General features: G+C 35.7%; 1 protein-coding gene across 1 annotated transcript in view; it reads left to right on the top strand.

The window, feature by feature from the left end:
- The window catches only part of GNAT3 (G protein subunit alpha transducin 3), a 56,752-nt gene that overhangs the window by 23,838 nt on the left and 13,962 nt on the right, over positions 1-18,952 (top strand). The window contains exons 3-5 of the mRNA XM_027540341.1: positions 2,438-2,579; positions 8,024-8,181; positions 14,487-14,615. Of these exons, the coding sequence (XP_027396142.1) occupies positions 2,438-2,579; positions 8,024-8,181; positions 14,487-14,615 (429 nt within the window). The remainder of the gene's footprint in view (positions 1-2,437; positions 2,580-8,023; positions 8,182-14,486; positions 14,616-18,952) is intronic.

Here is an 18,952-nt window from a genome sequence, read left to right as displayed (position 1 = left end):
CAGAACCTTGGCATTGCTAACCTGGATTACAGTGGTATCACGCTATGTCGTTTCTCCTTCTCCTCTTCTTTCCACTGTTAGCCACACTGCCACCAGCTATCTCTGCAGAAACTATTTTATCTCTTTCATGAATTGAACTCTTCACCTGTATTAACAAGATCAAACTCCTAGAACTCTTAAACACTTCAGAATTCAACTCTTGCCTATCTCTTCATCCTAATACCCCGTAGTCCCTCCCCCTCCTCCTTTCTCCTCAGAAATGCTGAACTTACACAGTGCTATGGACTAGCATACCATGGGTGGCAATATAGCCTAGTGGCTAAGATCACAGGCTCTGAAATCAGGCTGTGTGTGTTGACCAGCTGTACCATCCATTAATGGAATAAGTCAGGGACAGCGTCTTTATGTATTAATGCCTTTGTTTCTACCTTTAAATGTAGGTGATAACTTTTATAGATACCTACTTTTAAGTCAGGACTTATTGCAAGAAACAAGATGACACATAAGCACTTAAAACAACGTTTGGCACATACTGAAAGCTTGATAATTGTAAGCATCTATTTGGTCACACTGATTCTCCTGCTCAAAGTGTTCTTTTTCCTTTTGACTCTCTGGAAATAACCATTTATCCCTGAAAAATTAACTGATCATCACTGCTGATGATCCTCCCTGATCCCTTACCACCTCTCCCGGTTGGGTTGATCACTTTTTCTAGTTCATTCCACCTGCCAGTATTTTTGCTATACATTATCATACTGTACAAAAATAGGATTTCATGCCCTACCTTCCTGTAATCTAGTACTCTCCAATAGCACATTCTGTGATGACAGGAATATTATTACATCTGTACTCTCCATATGTGGCTAATGTGATTGAGGAGCTAACTTTTAAATTTTATTTAATTTTAATTAACATGTCGTGTGGCTACTGTATGGGACGATAGAGCACTGGTCTATGTTTTTAGGGAAGAAGGACATTTATACTTTATTCATTCTCTTCAGTGTTTGAAATACGTTGCCAAAAATGCCTAGTAAACGCTTATTAATTTGAGCAGATCTAGGAATGAACTTGCAGACGGAGAGTTCTATCTCACAGTAATTGCAGTAATCGCAGCCCCTAGAAAAGCAGTGTTGCTCACGTCCCACTACAGCCGATTTTGTTAACTTTGCTGTTAATTTGCTTGGTGACAGGTAGTTCTCATTCCATGGAAAAAGGACAGAGATAAGAACTTGTTCCAGGAAGAAAACCTAAATGCCCCCAGGTTTATTTATAATTGCCATTTAAATTTAATAATTAAAGTAATATTCTAATTTTAATTTTTGACAGAGAACTGGGATTTCTTTCCTGAACTTATTCTTAATGTATCCATAAAAACATTTTACTGTTTTTTCACTATAGTCTTTAATTGACTATCTTATTCACCTAGTTAATTGTTTAATACAGTAGGACAAATATGGCCATTTGAAGTATTGAATATAAATACAGCCAGTATTGGCAATCAAATATTAAAAACAATAAATAATAGATATAGGTACTGCCTTTACTCTTTTCACTAAGAGTATTTGCATTTGGAGGTTTTAATGTCTTTGGAGGCATTTGTGTTCTTTTTACTCCCTATACTAAAGCCTCTGTGTGTATGGATGCAACACAAATCCCTAGTAATCTCTCATCTAAATGATGCCTAATGAACACACAGTTCATTTTAAAAGCAATTAAAAAAAAAAACAAGAATATATTATGCAATAGAAATGTAATAAAGTGATTAGCATACACAAAGAACCTTTTAATAGGTGTGTATTCCAAAACTAGTAATAAAATTGAGTTCTGATTGAATGAGTGGAAGGGAAAGAAGAGTTCAGCCAAGTTAAATGTCTAGGCATTTCAGCTTTGAGAACTCAGTGGCACGTACACACACGGAACAGTGACAAGGGATTTAACAGAAGGTGGTTACCACCATTTAAAAGGATGCCTTTGTTACTGTTATAAATAGAAAGCAGGCACTCCTATTCTTCCTGTGTGTCTTAAGTGATAGGAAAAGATGTGGATGCTATAGTAAATTACTTCATTTCCTCTAGACATCATGTTACAAACACTAAAAAACGTTTCAGAACTCTGTGTATATCTTTGTCCTGGGAATCTGGACAATCTTTCTCTCAGAAAGAAATAATCTTGCTCAGTAAAAAGCTCATGATTTACCCATTTTAAATTGTAGTTTATCTAGAGCAAATCATTAAGTCCTCTTTGTATTTAGCTTAGGAGCTCAGAAAGAAAGTACTACATTAAATCCCAATGAAAATAAAAATTCAAACCCATAAAATGGTCTTCTGTTTTTAACAAAAATGTATACTATAATTTTATGCAAATGATTATTGATGTGTTTAATAGTAGAAAAAATCAACTATTCAACTGACAAAAGCTTTTCATGTTTAAATTATAGGATCATCCATAAGAACGGTTACAGTGAGCAAGAATGCATGGAGTTCAAAGCAGTAATTTACAGTAATACATTGCAATCCATCCTAGCTATTGTGAAAGCCATGGCAACCCTGGAGATTGATTATGTAAATCCTAGAAGTGCAGTAAGTATGCAAATAATGACAGCTGTATTGGAGTCTGAACCATAAACAGTGGGACCTAATAGATCTGTAGTATTAATCTACACCAAAATATAAGAATATAAAACATGAATTTGAAAGTATGAATTCTGTTTAGTGTAAGATTTCCTATTTTCCTTTAAATGGAACTTTCCTTTTGACTGTGCGCTCTCATCTTACTCAACAATAACTGTTTTCCTAGGACTCAATCGGCCACCAGGGAAGCCCAGTATCAAATAATACACTATATCAAATATAAATACTTATATTTGCTAAATACAAGAGTCTAGTCCATAAAATCAAACTGTAATATCTCTATATTAAGTTTAATTATGAGGCATTTCATGGAGAGTTTATTTTTAAGAACAATACTACAACTATCAATAACGTTCAATGATAATTACAAAAAATATGTGACACAAAGAAGTGATTATTTTATAATGTTAATTTTTTAAAAAAAATTCAAAATTGTATGAGAAAATGTTTGCATAATAAATATACTCAGTCATTATTTGTTTACAAGGTAGCAGATAGTTTTGTCTTTTTTTTATAATATATAAGATTTTATGTTAAAATGTATAAAAATTTTACCTACTTGAAAACAATTTATGTGCCAACATATAAAACTATTTTAGTTAGCAAATGAAATCTATAGTATTATGCAAAGAGCGGTATAGTTAATCATAGCTTGAAACAGATTGTGTACAATCTATAGGAAGAACTCACCCATTTCCCTTTATTCTCTCTGGGAGCAGCTGATTGCCTCTGGATAATGTCAACTAAACTGTTCCCAGTGTAATTTTTAGGTACCTTGTTATACTAAAAAGTGGATCAGCTAGTAAAGAATCCGCCTGTAATGTGGGAGACCCAGGTTCGATCCCTGGGTTGGGAAAATCCCCTGGAGAAGGGAAAGGCTACTCAGCCCAGTATTCTGGCCTGGAAAATTCCATGGACTGTATAGTCCATGGGGTCACAAAGAGTCAGATACAACTGAACGAATTTCACTTTCACATACTAACAATGAATATAGAGAGGAATGATATAGTAGGTATAGAGAAGACAATGATACTTGTGCTCTCCCCTCCTCTTGAGAAGTTAAAGGTTAAACCATGTAAATGACTCTTGGCACTCATTAGGATGAAGAGAAAAATACCTTTCATGTCCCTAAATCCCCTTTGGTTCTGCCACTTTCCAGCAGAGAGCACAGAAATGCTCCGCGTGTCCTTGGGGCAGATTGTAAAGCAGAGTCAGGATTTCTGCTGGGTGTGCCTTCCATTTTTAGCTTCCCCACAACTTGGCTCCACTAAGTTAAAGATAATATTTCTCTAGGTTACCGTTTCCCTCACATGTGAAGGGCGAACTTGAAGGAGCTGAATGCTAATATCCTTTTGGTCTTTATTATTCTATGATTTAGTGTTCATTTATAGTTCAGACCCTGGCTTTTCTAAGAACCTAGGATTTTAAACTGACCAATAAGAGACAACTTGAAATAATCCCTTATTTAAAAAAATAATAATAACAAGGGGCAAAGAGGATTAGCAATTTGGCCTGAATTAAATAACTAGAGTTTAGGGCAAAACTCAATTCTCCTGGCTTCTGTTATAGAGCTTTTCCCTATGCAAGGAGTTTTGTAAAAATATTTTTAAGAATTAGGACTATTTCTTTTCTTTTATTTCTTTTAAACAATAACAGTTCTTAGAACAGGTGTTCCTTCAACATTCCTCTGAGAACGATTTAGCAAGTTTGCATGTGTAATATTCCATATATTTGTGTCACAACCTTGCCTACTGATACTTAGTTAAATATATTTTTTGCTTCATGAAGCCCAATGTTTGCAAATCAGATAGCAGTCATCACTAAAGACCTGGAATGTGTTGGTTAAAACTCGTAATGATCTAGCATGAAGGTGGAGTGAAAACAGACTCTGTATATTGCTGCCATTATGCAAACTACAAAATAAAAAGAAAGGTCATTTATTCAAACCGTACATTAAATGGGGTAAATAGAGTAACTTAAGCACCACTAAACAACTGACATAACTTCTTAGGAGGACCTATGTCCTCAAGTATCAAGCATCACAGTTGTCAGGTACTACATGGCTCATACTTTTATTTCAATTAGTGTAGATTATAGCAATTTCAATCACATTCTTCTTCAGTATTTGATTTTGAGATTAATATACTCCCTACCTGACTCAGGCTATTTGTTTGACAGATTAATTGTTAAGCACTTAAGTGTGGCTTTCACAGTTCTGGTGTCCTGTGACTCTCAATAACTTAGATACACAGTATATATATTTTTACATAACCATTTATACCTAACCACACAGATTGCCATTCAAAAAGAAAACGATTTCTAACAGAAAACATACATGAGCTTTACTGGTCACTGGTTCTGCAAGTTTGGACAAGATACTTAAATTTCAGGTTTTTCATCCACAAAGTGTTAGCTTTCATCATTAAATTACAATGATTATTACAAGAGGAAGCAAGAATAATAAATCCATACAAACACTAATTATGAAAGAATATAAGCTCCCAGTATTAGATATTATTACTTTCTAATAATCTCAGTGAATATAGGCTCATTGACATTTATGTATTGAAGTATACATCCAATATCATTTGAAAAGTTGTTATTCTAAACTAAACTATTATTTATTTGTGCTTCCCTTGTGGCTCAGCTGGTAAAGAATCCGCCTGCAACATGGGAGACCTGGGTTCGATCCCTGGGTTGGGAAGATCCCCTGGAGAAGGGAAAGGCTACCCACTCCAGTATTCTGGCTTGGAGAATTCCAGGGACTGTATAGTCCATGGGGTCGCAAAGAGTCAGACATGACTGCGTGACTTTAGGGGCTTCCCTAGACAACTAACTGGATACTAGGAATACACTGAAGAATCAGCCATAAATGAGATGGAAATAGTATTTGCCCTCTAGAGAAGAAAAATGGTGTTGACCAAGTAGTTATAAAGCATCAGCTATTTCAAAAGCTTTTAAAGACGGTAAAGTTGAAGAAACAAAACAGGGAAATAATAAAGGCATTTACTAATTCTCTCTCAATATTATTATATTCTATTTTAGAAATCTAAAACAAGTCATTAGACTGACTAAAAGAATGCTGAAAAGTGCAACACACATTATAGGTGTTGCGACCATCTTTGACAAACCACCCTATGAAGTGAATCCTATAATTTGAAGTAAAGAACACTGATTACTCAAGATGTTCTATGACAAAAGTTCTATAATCAAATAAGTTTGGGATACATATGCACTGTAACAATTTTTAGGAAATTCACAAACAATATTTATAAGCAAAGCTTCTGAAAATCCTGTAATTAAAACTTGGCATTTCAAACCTGACATTTCTGCAAATTATTAGGCTATGATATCTTTTCCTTCCTTGATGTATTTTTTTCCATAATCTTTCAAAATATGATTCTAGGGTTCAGAATGAGTTACACAAGGTTCTAGGTTCATCTGAGGTTCCTAATATTGATGAAGAAAGTCTGGAAAACTTATTGAGGAAACATATGCCACATAGTTCTAGAGCTAACCAACGTAAAGAAAATGAGTTATTCTAGAACCACCATAATTCCCAAACTTTTCCAAATATATGATAGGTAAATAAAATTTATTTAGGATGCCATTCAAACCTGCAGTGAATTAATATTTGGAAAATGATTAAACATCCCTTAAATTTATCTAGGATAAATTTAGGATATGACAGTTTCCTGTCATATCCAACTATTCTGGAGGAAGGATTTTAAAGTTCATCTTGTGTTGACACAATAAAATGACAGGTCAAAGCCTTTGATTTGGGCCAGTTAAAATTTGTGGCCTAACAGTCATCTAATCAGTTTGGCTTAGCAGTAAAATTGGATTGTGAAGAAAGATAAAATGGACTTTTTAGTCTTAACAGAGCCTTTCTTTAACAGTGTTACAGACACCCTTCATTTTTTATACAAAGAGCAGATTTTTAGAAAATGGTGGCACAAGCCTATCATCAATTTCAAGTAATAAATTGAGTTGTATCAGAAAGGCATCAGGATCTTGTTGGACATACTTCACTGGTAGCCACCTAATTTTGCAGAAAATATGTTTAGGCTTGATTCTTTTTCTGATACTTACATCTTTATTGATTTGGCAAATTTACCTCCAAGTTTTAGTTTCCTCATTTGTAAGATAGAGAAAATATAGTGTCTTGTTGAAAGGATTGTGTGAGATATCACATGTGCTAAATGTCATGTGAGTTGTTATGAAAATATGCATGAAAAATAGTCAGCAAAAAGAATATGGGCTTTGGAATCTGACAACTAAGATTTGAGCCTAGATTTCTTCATTTGCCTGGTCTAGCATCATGGCCAATAATTGAATTATTCTGAAACCCACATTCTTAATGAAATTTTTTTAGTCATGAAGCAGTTTGGATCATTAGTTTAAGTAAACTGTGGTCTATGTTATTTATTCAAACTTCCTTTTGCCCTTGTCACCTCCAAATATCCCATCAGGAATAACACAATACTTGGTTTTCTTTTCTCCTTTTCCTCTTTTTTTATTTCCTTTACTTTCTTCCCTTCTTTTCTTTTCCTAATGAAATCTCACCTCTGCCCTATTAATTTGCCCTAAAATCATGCTCATGACAATACCTACAGTGATGTTCAAAAACTTTATGTGGATCAAAATGTTTACCACTGGTAATTTTTATGATTACAAAGAGGTATGTGATGGTAAATAATGACAATATATTTCTAAACTATAATTTTAGAGTATTGAGTTTTAATTTCCATTTGTACTCTAATTCTTACTTGGTATTTTTATTTCCTGGAAAATATATGGCCATGATCAAAGGAATACAATGTGCTCGATTAGATTAGATTTGTTGCTCTTTGATACTAGCATTCTGGTCCTCTAGAAGCTCAGTGGCCTTACACCAAAATACTGTTATCCCTTTTTCCATCATTTAGAAGTCAGTGATAAATACCAAATACCTTAATTTCTTCATGTAATATTTCACAGTTTTTGCAATGAAGGACTTTTGTGGACATAAGCCAGAAGTTGCATTATAAGATACTTGTGTTCTATTAACCTAAAGATACAGTGGGCTTCCCTTGTGGCTCAGCTGGTAAAGAATCTGCCTGCAATGCTGGAGACCTGGGTTTGATCCCTGGGTTGGGAGAATCCCCTGGAGAAGGAAAGGGCTATCCACTACAGTATTCCATCCTGGAGAATTCCATGGACTGTACTAGTCCATGGGTCGCAAAGAATCCAACATGACTGAGCTACTTTCACTTTACTGCATAGTGAATAGATTTTCAATGAAATTGTTACTAAAGTAAAAATCATCAAATTGAAATGATCTTTTGGAAAACAGAAGAATATGTGAGTTTAAGTAACAATACATTTTTATCCTGACAAAAACAATGCCACAGGAAGACCAACAACAGCTTTGTGCGATGGCAAATACCCTGGAAGATGGCAGCATGACACCGGAATTGGCTGAGATAATAAAACGACTGTGGAGAGATCCAGGAGTTCAGGCCTGCTTTGAAAGGGCATCTGAATACCAGCTCAACGACTCAGCAGCATAGTAAGTAAATGCATTTTAAAAGGAACTGTAGTTGAAACATTTACATTTAAAAACTGCAACTCTGTATACTCTGCATTTGTAATCACAAATGACAAAAGTAAATAGGTTTACATTTTTATCATGCTAAATAACAAGTAAATGAAAGGAAAGAAAAAAGAGCAAGATTATATAAATAAGATGTAAAAGACATAACCATGGAAGCATTATAAATAACTAATTTTGAAACTATTAATATATGTCTGAAAAGATATATATGTTGTAAATATTTTCTCCCAATTAAAAAGATTTAATCATTATATGGGCTTCTCAGGTGGCTCAGTGATAAAGAATCTGCCTGCTAAGCAGGAAATGCGGGTTTGATATTTGGGTCAGGAATGTCCCCTGGAGGAGGAAATGGCAACCCCCTCCAGGATTCTTGCCTGGAAAATCCTATGGACAGGAGCCTGGCTAAAGTCCATGAGGTTGCAAAGGGTCAGACATGACTTAGTAACTGAGCATACATGTGCACCCATGCACAAACACACACATAATCATTATGCACCAAGCTCAGTTCAGTTCAGTCCAGTCACTCAGTTGTGTCTGGCTCTTTGCAACCCCATGAACTGCAAGCACGCCAGGCCTCCCTGTCCATCAACAACTCCTAGAGTTTACTCAAACTCATGTCCATTGAGTCGGTGATGCCATCATACTACCTCATGCTCTGTCGTTCCCTTCTCTCACCTTCAATCTTTCCCAGCATCAGGGTTTTTCAAATAAGTCAGCTTATTTGCATCAGGTAGCCAAAGTATTGGAGTTTCAGTTTCAGCATCAGTCCTTCCGATGAATATTCAGGACTGATTTACTTTAGGATGGACTGGTTGGATCTCGTTGCAGTCCAAGGGACTCTCAAGAGTCTTCTCCAACACCACAGCTCAAAAGCATCAATTCTTCAGCACTCAGCTTCCTTTATATTCCAACTCTCAAATCCATACATGACTACTGGAAAAACCATAGCCTTGACTAGACAGACCTTTGTTGACAAAGTAATGTCTCTGCTTTTTAATATGCTATCTAGGTTGGTCATAATTTTTCTTCCAAGGAGCAAGCATCTTTTAATTTCATGGCTGCAATCACCATCTGCAGTGATTTTGGAGCCCAAAAAAATAAAGTCTACCACTTTTTCCCCATCTATTTGCCATGAAGTGATGGGACCAGATGCCATGATCTTAGTTTTTTGAATATTGAGTTTTAAGCCAACTTCTTCACTCTCCTCTTTCATTAAGAGGCTCTTTAGTTCTTCTTCACTTTCTGCCATAAGGGTGGTGTCATCTGCATATCTGAGGTTATTGATATTTCTCCCGGCAATCTTGATTCCAGCTTGTGTTTTATCCAGCCCAGCGTTTCTCATGATGTATTCTGCATATAAGTTAAATAAGCATGGTGACAATATACAGCCTTGACGTACTCCTTTTCCTATTTGGAACTAGTCTGTTGTTCCATGTCCAGTTCTAACTGTTGCTTCCTGACCTGCATACAGATTTCTCAAGAGGCAGGTCAGGTGGTCTGGTATTCCCAAAAGGCTTTGGCATAGTCAATAAAGCAGAAATATATGTTTTTCTGGAACTCTCTTACTTTTTTGATTATCCAATAAATGTTGGCAATTTGATCTCTGGTTCCTCTGCCTTTTCTAAAACCAGCTTGAACATCTGGAAGTTCATGGTTCACATATTGTTGAAGTCTGGCTTGGAGAATTTTGAACATTACTTTACTAGCATGTGAGATGAGTGCAATTGTGCGGTAGTTTGAGCATTCTTTGGCATTGCCTTTCTTTGGGATTGGAATGAAAACTGACCTTTTCCAGTCCTGTGGCCACTGCTGAGTTTTCCAAATTTGCTGGCATACTGAGTGCAGCACTTTCACAGTGTCATCTTTTAGGATTTGAAATAGCTCAACTGGAATTCCATCACCTCCACTAGCTTTGTTCGTAGTGATGCTTCCTAAGGCCCACTTGACTTCACATTCCAGGATGTCTGGCTCTAGGTGAGTGATCACACCATTGTGATTATCTGGGTCATGAAGATCTTTTTTGTATAGTTCTTTTGAGTAATTCTTGCCACCAGGCTCTAGATGAACACAAACTGGTGACATGCATGTTGAGGTGTGGACTATTCACTTCATTTCTAATCAAGTTACCAAAATCATCTTCTAAAATAATCTTATTAATGACATGTGCTTTGGCTCCCCTGGTTTGATAGGCATGATATAGAATTTCAGAAGAAAGTAATGTATTGATTTGAGGAATGTTTATATATAGTGGGATTCTTTTGGAATCTCAAGCAAGATTATCTAATTTTCACAATAATATCAACCAGTTAGAAATTTTTAGCCATAAGCAATAGGAGGTTGTAACAGTATTTATAACTTCATTATTAAAATGATTTGAAATATCCATTTTAGTAAATGGTTCCTGACCTGTCCCACAGTCACATGTCCGTAAGCATGTGTGCACACGCATACAAATATAATGTAAGTACTTATTCTATATTTCTGTCCCTGCAAATGACTGTGTGAATGGGTATATATGCAGTTCTTCTGATGGACTCCCAACAGAACATACTAGATGTACTTAAAAAATAAAACAGTAAAGATTAAACAAATGAAAAATTATTTCAGGACAGAATTAAAAAAAAACTTGCATGATACTTCAGATTTTAAGCATAATAAGAAGAAGGATTATGGAGAGAAAACAAACCATATAAATTCTAGGAAAACATAACAGAAACAAAAGTCCTCTGTGATTGCTCATTCATGTCAATTTAAAATTCCAAAATCCAATGGACATATTGCCCTTGGAGGAAAGTCCTGTTCTTATCTCTCTGATGATGTAGAGAATGGGTATCACCCTTTGATTACATAAACAATGGTTTAATATTACTTTATGGTATAGAAAACATTGCTTTTGATATGAATCATTGAAAAAGGCAGTCACAATTAATCAGAAATTGAATTGTGGGATATTCCTATAAAATGTTGCTTAGCAAAGTTCTGGAGAAGGAGGAAGAGAAAGATATGTCGATACTTGTAATTTCAATATATTTCATTTTAGATACACATTATTGGTTAGACATTTCCCTTAAAATAATGTAAGAAATATGTTTGCAATTATATTATGTTTACCAAATTCTTTGCTCTTTGATATCAAAAATAATTATGTACTGCATACCACAAATGGGCAAAAAAATGACATTTTACTGTTTTTCTTAGACTTCCCTTCTAGTTTTTTTCCTTTGTTTTGACAAAATATATTTTATAGTGAGACTATCACATTTCAGATTCATATTAAAAATATTTGTCCGTTCTTCAAGTTAAACAAATCTATAAATCTCTGCACCAATTTTGTGAATGTTGCCAGTAATGCAGTGATTTTTAACTACCCAGATCAATTTGCAAAGAGCAGTAGAAAATAAGAAGAAAGTTGACTTCCTCCCTTTGTGTCTAAGAAAGTTTTCTTACAACATTTTTTAAAAACAATGTAAATGTTAACTTTTTTGCCATTATGGATTCTTAAAGTGAAAATTAAGTGACACCTTACTAAATTAGCTGAACCTCCATTGCTTTCTTCCAATATTTAACAGGTTTTTTTTAAAAAAAAATACTTAATTACATTAACATTTTAAACTAAAATTAATGTCAGATTGATACCACATCCAGTTTACTTCATATACATTCTGTAATGCAATGGTGGAGAAGGCAATGGCACCCAACTCCAGTACTCTTGCCTGGAAAATCCCATGGACAGAGGAGCCTGGTAGGCTGCAGTCCATGGGGTCGCTAAGAGTCAGGCACAACTGAACGACTTCATTTTCACTTTTCACTTTCATGCATTGGAGAAGGAAATGGCAACCCACTCCAGTGTTCTTGCCTGGAGAATCCCAGGGACGGCAGAGCCTGGTGGGCTGCCGTCTATGGGGTCGCACAGAGTCGGACACGACTGAAGCGACTTAGCAGCAGCAGCAGCAGCAGCAGTGCAATGGTATTTCTTTTCATTCTTCTCTCTTTCTCTTTCTTCCCCCTCTCTCTTCCTTTCCTTCCTTCATTCCATCTATCCATTTATGTACCTGTCTATTAATCTATTCATCCAATTTTTCTGGAAATGAGATATTTGATTTTCTCTCAAACCTAAAGACTCTTTAAGTTGAGGTCAATAAAGAGATGAGTCCTAATCAGGGAATGTTGGGACCTCACCCTCCACAATCAGTACTAGCAAACTTACAGAAAAGCATCACGAGAGCAGGCAAGATTTTTATCAATATTTTTCAGTTTGCTGATTGGGGCTGTCTAGTTTGCAACAAACTCCACATACTTTAAGATTCAACATGGACTTCACTGAAAAAGATACTATTTTTACATAATTAGAAAAAGAATAATATTTTTTAAGTGATTTGAACTATAGGTATTTTAGGCCTCTGGCTTGTTTTAAGTTTTAGACCACAGGCTTGAGCACCAAAATTCTATATTTGTTTATTAAAATGAGTATTTTAGATGCAAATTTGTCACTCTGCCAATGCTTCTGCTTTGTTTGACATCATTTATTTATGCAAATAAAAAGTACATTAAAGCGTGTCTTTACCAAAGCATTCATTTACCCATAACGAAAATGGATTTAATCTCTGTCACAGCAGGTATGTTTCTGTTTGGATTGCTTTTGGATTTGCTCCTGCATGAACCAACTGACCAACAGTATACTACCACATATGCAGCCTGAGTTAAGAAATTCACCAAAGACCTTGCTTCAGAAATAGAAAATAGATAAAACAAAATATCTTCTAACATTTTCTTCTGATGTATTAATACCCTGATTTGTCTTTTTATCATAAAATTAAACTATTATAAAAAACATGGTGATCAATTTTCACATTATACACATATGTTTTTCTGAAGACTGACTATCTATTTGTCCTTGACCAAAATCCCTTTGGGACACTTGACCATTCTTAGTTTATTTCAGCTTAAAATCAGAAATACCCTTCAAGAATAATTATCTACATTGCTACTGAATTTATTTTCAAAAACAAACAGCATTAACTTTTAAAGCATTGTGCTAGACTTTGAGGTATAACAGCTCTTCAACTTAGTCTCTGAAAAATTGAACTGTTGAACAATAACTAATACTCAGTTATATTCTACCTCTCAAATTCTGTCTAGATGAATGCATGTCCATTATAATCTTTTTATTTAGGTTATAAGTATAAACTTGGTTCAATATAAAGGCCAATTTGAGCATAAAAACTTTACTAGTCTATTGGTATCTCTATTTAATATTTTTATAGAAATAGCCATATTGCTAAGCTCCTAAAACCTTAGTATCAAAAGTATAGAACAGGTGATTTTCAACTGTTTTTAAAGCAATAAAGCACTTTGTTTTACTCCAGCGACATGATCTGGCTTGAAGGATGAAGCTAAAAGCGGTTTATTTCCTCTAATCTAATAGACTCTTCCAGAGCACACAGCTTAATCATGCTCATTCCAGCCTCCCACCACCCCTAGATCCTGTGGGCAGAAAGAGGACAGTACTCTGGCTGATGATAGTAGGCTTTTTAAACGTGGCCTCTGGAGAAGAGCAGAGGACATGCTGAGGCACTCTTGGAAGAGAAGAGGAGGCAGGAAAGTATACAGTGTATAAATTCAGCTTTCTGTCCTCAGGAGCACTGACTCAGGAGTGGGTCAGCAACGTAACTAAGTAGTTCCAGCATGAACCAGAAAGAAAGTGAAAAGCTTCTTCTATTACTGACCTAACTGGATAAAATCATGGCACTTAATAAAGACAGTTCCAATTCCTAAACTAGATGATCCAGGAGAAACAACACAAAACCGACAGACCACAATACTAAAACAAGTCACTCTCTTAAAATTCCAACTGCCTAAATACAAACTACAGCATTTTGAGACTAGTCTAGTGACCATCATTACAAGAAAGCATTTTTGGCGGAGGGATGATCTAAGTCCTGTAAGGAGAGCTTTCCTCTCAAATGCCTATTCAGACACCAGTGAATCCATCATATCAGCCTTGTAAAATAAAGCTAAGGCAGCATTCACCCAGCTGCCTTTACAAAAGGACCCGCAGGTCAGTTGTGCGTCACACCCAGCACTCTGCTACATCCTAGCCACTGAGCTCTTATAATTTTGAGAAGCAGAGTTTGAAAAGCATCAGTCTGGAGGTTAATCAGTTTAATGGACTCTAAACGAAAAATTCATTTGTACTGAATCCTGGTATCTTCTAACACAAAATTAAAACTATATATTCTTTTTTTTATTATTATTATTAGCTACCTTAATGATTTGGACAGAATAGCAGCGCCTGGCTATGTCCCGAATGAACAAGATGTTCTACATTCTCGCGTGAAAACAACTGGAATCATTGAAACTCAATTCTCCTTTAAAGACTTGCATTTCAGGTATGAGCAAATGTCTTTTTAAACTCTCAACAGAAATATGCATCAAGCACACATTCTTTATGGAGAAGAGCTCTAACCCATGATCAAGTACAATGAGTCCTTGGGCATGTTCATGAGGCCTTGTTTACTTCAGTTCCATGATCTTTCACTGCCCTCCTGTAGCTCTCAATGCCAATCCTGATCCTGAGCCTCATCCTCCTCTTCAAGAAAAAAATACCTCTTCTTGAGCAGGTGGGAGCTAGATTTTAGTTTCCTCATACTTGAAACTGATATCCTACTTTGAAAAAAACAAAAGGAAATACATTTAAATAACACTGAAGCAACAGGTGCCAAGGATCTTATTTCTGTACCTTCCTACTCTCCCATTTGCTTGAAATGTTATTTTGTTTCCTTAATTTAAAAATGCAAATAATTTAGAAGAGAATTATTTGAATGTGATGCTATCTACTGGAATAACAAGACCTATTTCATAAGCATAATTTGGGTATGAGTTGATTATTTTCATTGCTGTTGCATTATCAAGACCCTCCTAGCAATTCTGTTGTAAAATTACCCATTTACTATACCAAGAAATAGAAATCCATACTATAGTGTTAGAAAATGTCCCTTGACACTTAAGTACCTCTCCCTACGATTGTGGATGAGATAGAATGCTGCTGCTGCTGCTGCTGCTAAGTCATGTCAGTCGTGTGCAACTCTGTGCAACCCCATAGACGGCAGCACACCAGACTTCCCCGTCCCTGGGATTCTCCAGGCAACAATACTGGAGTGGGTTGCCATTTCCTTCTCCAATGCATGAAACTGAAAAGTGAAAGTGAAGTCACTCGGTCATGTACGACTCTTTGTGACCTCGTGAACTGCAGCCTACCAGGCTCCTCCACCCTTGGGATTTTCCAGGCAAGAGTACTGGAGTGGGCCGCCATTGCCTTCTCCCTGAGATAGAATATTAGACATTAAAACCATGTTCTAGATGTACCCTTAAAGCATAATTAAGGGTATATAACATAAACATAATTATTTAATTAATAAAAACATAATTAAATCATTCATGCATTCAATAATGGGAATCTTTTAAAAGTAGAAAAAAATGGGAAAAGGTGACATGAATTGTTTGTATCCATTGAGGAAAGATTGTTTCAGTGGGATCAAAGTTTAATTGCTTTAAAACTATTGTAATTACTGACATATAGTATTTAATTAGAATATTATTACGCAGATGGCCAAGATACTTTCAATTAATATGGAAGAAAGCCCTGAAAACTGCCCATTAATGTCAAGCACACAAATAATTAATTTTCTGAAAGATGAATGAAAGCCCAAACAGGATAAGGAACTGCAAAGGTTGGGATCAACATCTCTTGGCAAACATAAGCAGCTCGTCTTCAGGCCTGTCATCACTGTGGTACAGTTCCTCTTTGGCAACTACTTTCTCCAGACTCCTGATCATTGATCCAGTTTTCAGGTTGTACTTTGAGAGCCCAAATCCAATTGCTCCTCTGTTCTACCCCTCCTAAGCCTCTCAAAGCAATTTTGGCACACTCACATTTCTTTGACTCTTTCTCCTCTCCAAATTTCTCCCTGAAACAGGCTAGAAGCTGACTACAGGCCTTGGGGCTAATCCTACCAAGGTTCCAATCAGAGTCTCCATTAATTAGCAGTAACTGTTGAGAAATAAAATTATCTCTTCTTTGCTTGTCTAATGTGGCTGTTGTAAAAAATTAGTTGAAGTCCCAGCAGAGAATTATAACTTGGTGTTAGCTTATCTTACATAAAGCTAATGGAATTTTCTGGATCCTAGACTGTCTTATTATTAAAACTGGCTGATAAGCCAGTTTTAAAAATTAATGTCACATCTTGAACATCTAGAAACTTCCAAGCCTGGTCTTTCTTTACCCCATCAAACAATCAAGTATCTTGTCAGAAACGCTCACTAGCATAAATTATCTTTTTTATATCTCTGTTCCTTGAACGTCTAAGTCTGAGTCTTTGCACTTACTGTTCTTCTTAACTAAAATGCTCTGACACTAGATCTCTGCAAGAACTGGCCCCTTCTTATTAAGTTTCCCAATCAAACACTGTCCCCTCATAGAGTCTTGACCACCTTACCTATTAACCATCCCTAAATGTCCCTGTTATAACTATATCCTGCAGAGTGTGGGTAAATATGTAACAACAAGCCCCCAGAGATGGAGGGGGGTCAGACTGATTTTTGGCCCTTGAGGATTTCTTGAGTGTCAATACCCTAACAATAGCCATTTTCAACTTACAAACATGATGACACTAAATGTACAACTGGGAAGATATACAAACAGTTCTTTCCAGCCACACCAACGCGAGCCAGTATCATTACACAATTGATGTTACAGCATTTTTCTCTTTTTGAACTTACCACTACTTGAAACTGCCTTGTTTCTTTATCAGTTTGCTCCTTTTGTTTCATGTGATCTGAGGTCCAGAAGGCCAGGGGCCACGTTTGCTTACAGCTCTATCTCCTGTGATCACCACAGTGACTAACTCCGAGCAGGCACTCAATCAGCCCTAATCCTGCCTGGAGCAGTGAATGTACTGTGCCAAGCAGCTATGAACACGGTCTTTACACCCTTACTGTGATATGATGAATGGGTGTTGCTATCCTTACGTAAGACAAAGAGTCAAAAGTGAAGGCTGAAAACAGGTAGAAGCTTTCTGCAAGATCACACACAGAAATGCTAGAATTGTGATTAAAATGGCTATCTTTCTAACTTCGAAAACCACACTTCTTACACTGCTCAACCCTGATGGGCCATAAGGTAAATTGGGCTGGAAACCACTCTTGTCCTGTAGAGTAAGTGCTTCTTCCAATGTTGTTGGTCATCCATAATTCCCTTCAGAGAGAAGAGGGAAGAGGGATAAAAAGACAGCCTACTGGGGAGATAAAGTCCTGTTGTTAGGGCTCTTTGGCACCTCACAAGTCTGTGCTCCTAAAAGGAGGGTATGTGTAAAACTGCCAACAAACACACAAAAGCTCAGGAAATCATCATCATTTCCTGAAACATCAAGTTCACTCAGTAGTGAACTTGATATCATTATCCATAATTTTGTAATATCATTATCCATACATTTTAAAAAACCAAGTAGAATACAGCATTTGCACTAGGACACTAGACTCATTGGTGCATCATCATTTTCTTTTCCTTTTCTAATTCTGTGGTTAGTTCTGTAAAGCATTTTAAGCTGTATAAGTAATCTTTCGTGTATATATACATATGTACATATATGAAAATATACTTTCTTATATTGTTGGCTCATATGAAGGAATGAGAAAGATCTTGCTAATTCTTTATACAATAGCAATGCTAAAATGTAAGATAATTGTGAATTGGACTGAAGCTCAGTTAAGACTCATTTTGACATAACATTTTCTATAGTATGTAACCACTACCTCTTTCCCACCCACTAAAACTAGGTTTCGAGCTCTTTTGTTTTCTTAACTTTAAAAAACTAGCTTTTGCTTTCTCTCTGGCTCAAGAGGGTGTGTAATTAAGAACATCATTTATGAGGAAGAGCATGTAGGAAATTCCTCTAGAAACAATATTTAAGCAATGAAATTTTGAAAATACTCAATTTTTACTATAAAGTGTAAAAAACACAGTTATACATGCTTGTAAGGAACTATTTCAAATCATTAAAAAAAAATTTCAAATCATTTAAATAGTCACAGCAATTGAGATAATTAATCCCTTAATAAATTCTCACAGCTAAATCACTTTTTTTTTTGAAGTACTAAATAGGATTATTCAAAAGTACACTGGCATTCACAGTGTAAAATTTCATAGTATTTAAAATAGGAAGTATAAAAATAAGGTACCTTCCAACTTCATTTCAGTAAGTGCCGAGGTACTTACATTAGTACTGATTTGTATTCACATAGCATAAATCATCCTAAAACTTTTAAAGATAAAGTCAATTTACATATTAAATTCAAGACTGTAGAATTTTAAACAGGAACATCAAAATGAAAAAATTCTGTCGATGCACTGTATCATCTTCATGTATCACCTGCTGCTGCTGCTGCTAAGTCCCTTCAGTCGTGTCCGACTTTAATGCAAATTACCTTGGAGTTTCTTTTATCATACCAGAACCTTCAACTGTCAAACTGGTAAAATTATTTCTCTTTACAGAAGTTACTATGTAAATAGAAAATGCAATGCAAATGTTAACCCTTTTATTATTATAAAATAATTCCTCAGGGCAAACAACTTACAGATCATAAGAGTTATCAGTTATAGAGAAGTCCTTTCTTCCTAGAGCTCTATGATTAAAATAATTGAAAGGAGATAAAACTATATGGAAGCTAG

Source organism: Bos indicus x Bos taurus, chromosome 4, assembly GCF_003369695.1.
Source record: "Bos indicus x Bos taurus breed Angus x Brahman F1 hybrid chromosome 4, Bos_hybrid_MaternalHap_v2.0, whole genome shotgun sequence".
In the NCBI taxonomy this organism is placed as follows: Eukaryota; Metazoa; Chordata; class Mammalia; order Artiodactyla; family Bovidae; genus Bos; species Bos indicus x Bos taurus.
The sequence above is the reverse complement of the archived record's forward strand: the minus strand, read 5'-3'. Positions and strand labels throughout refer to the sequence as shown.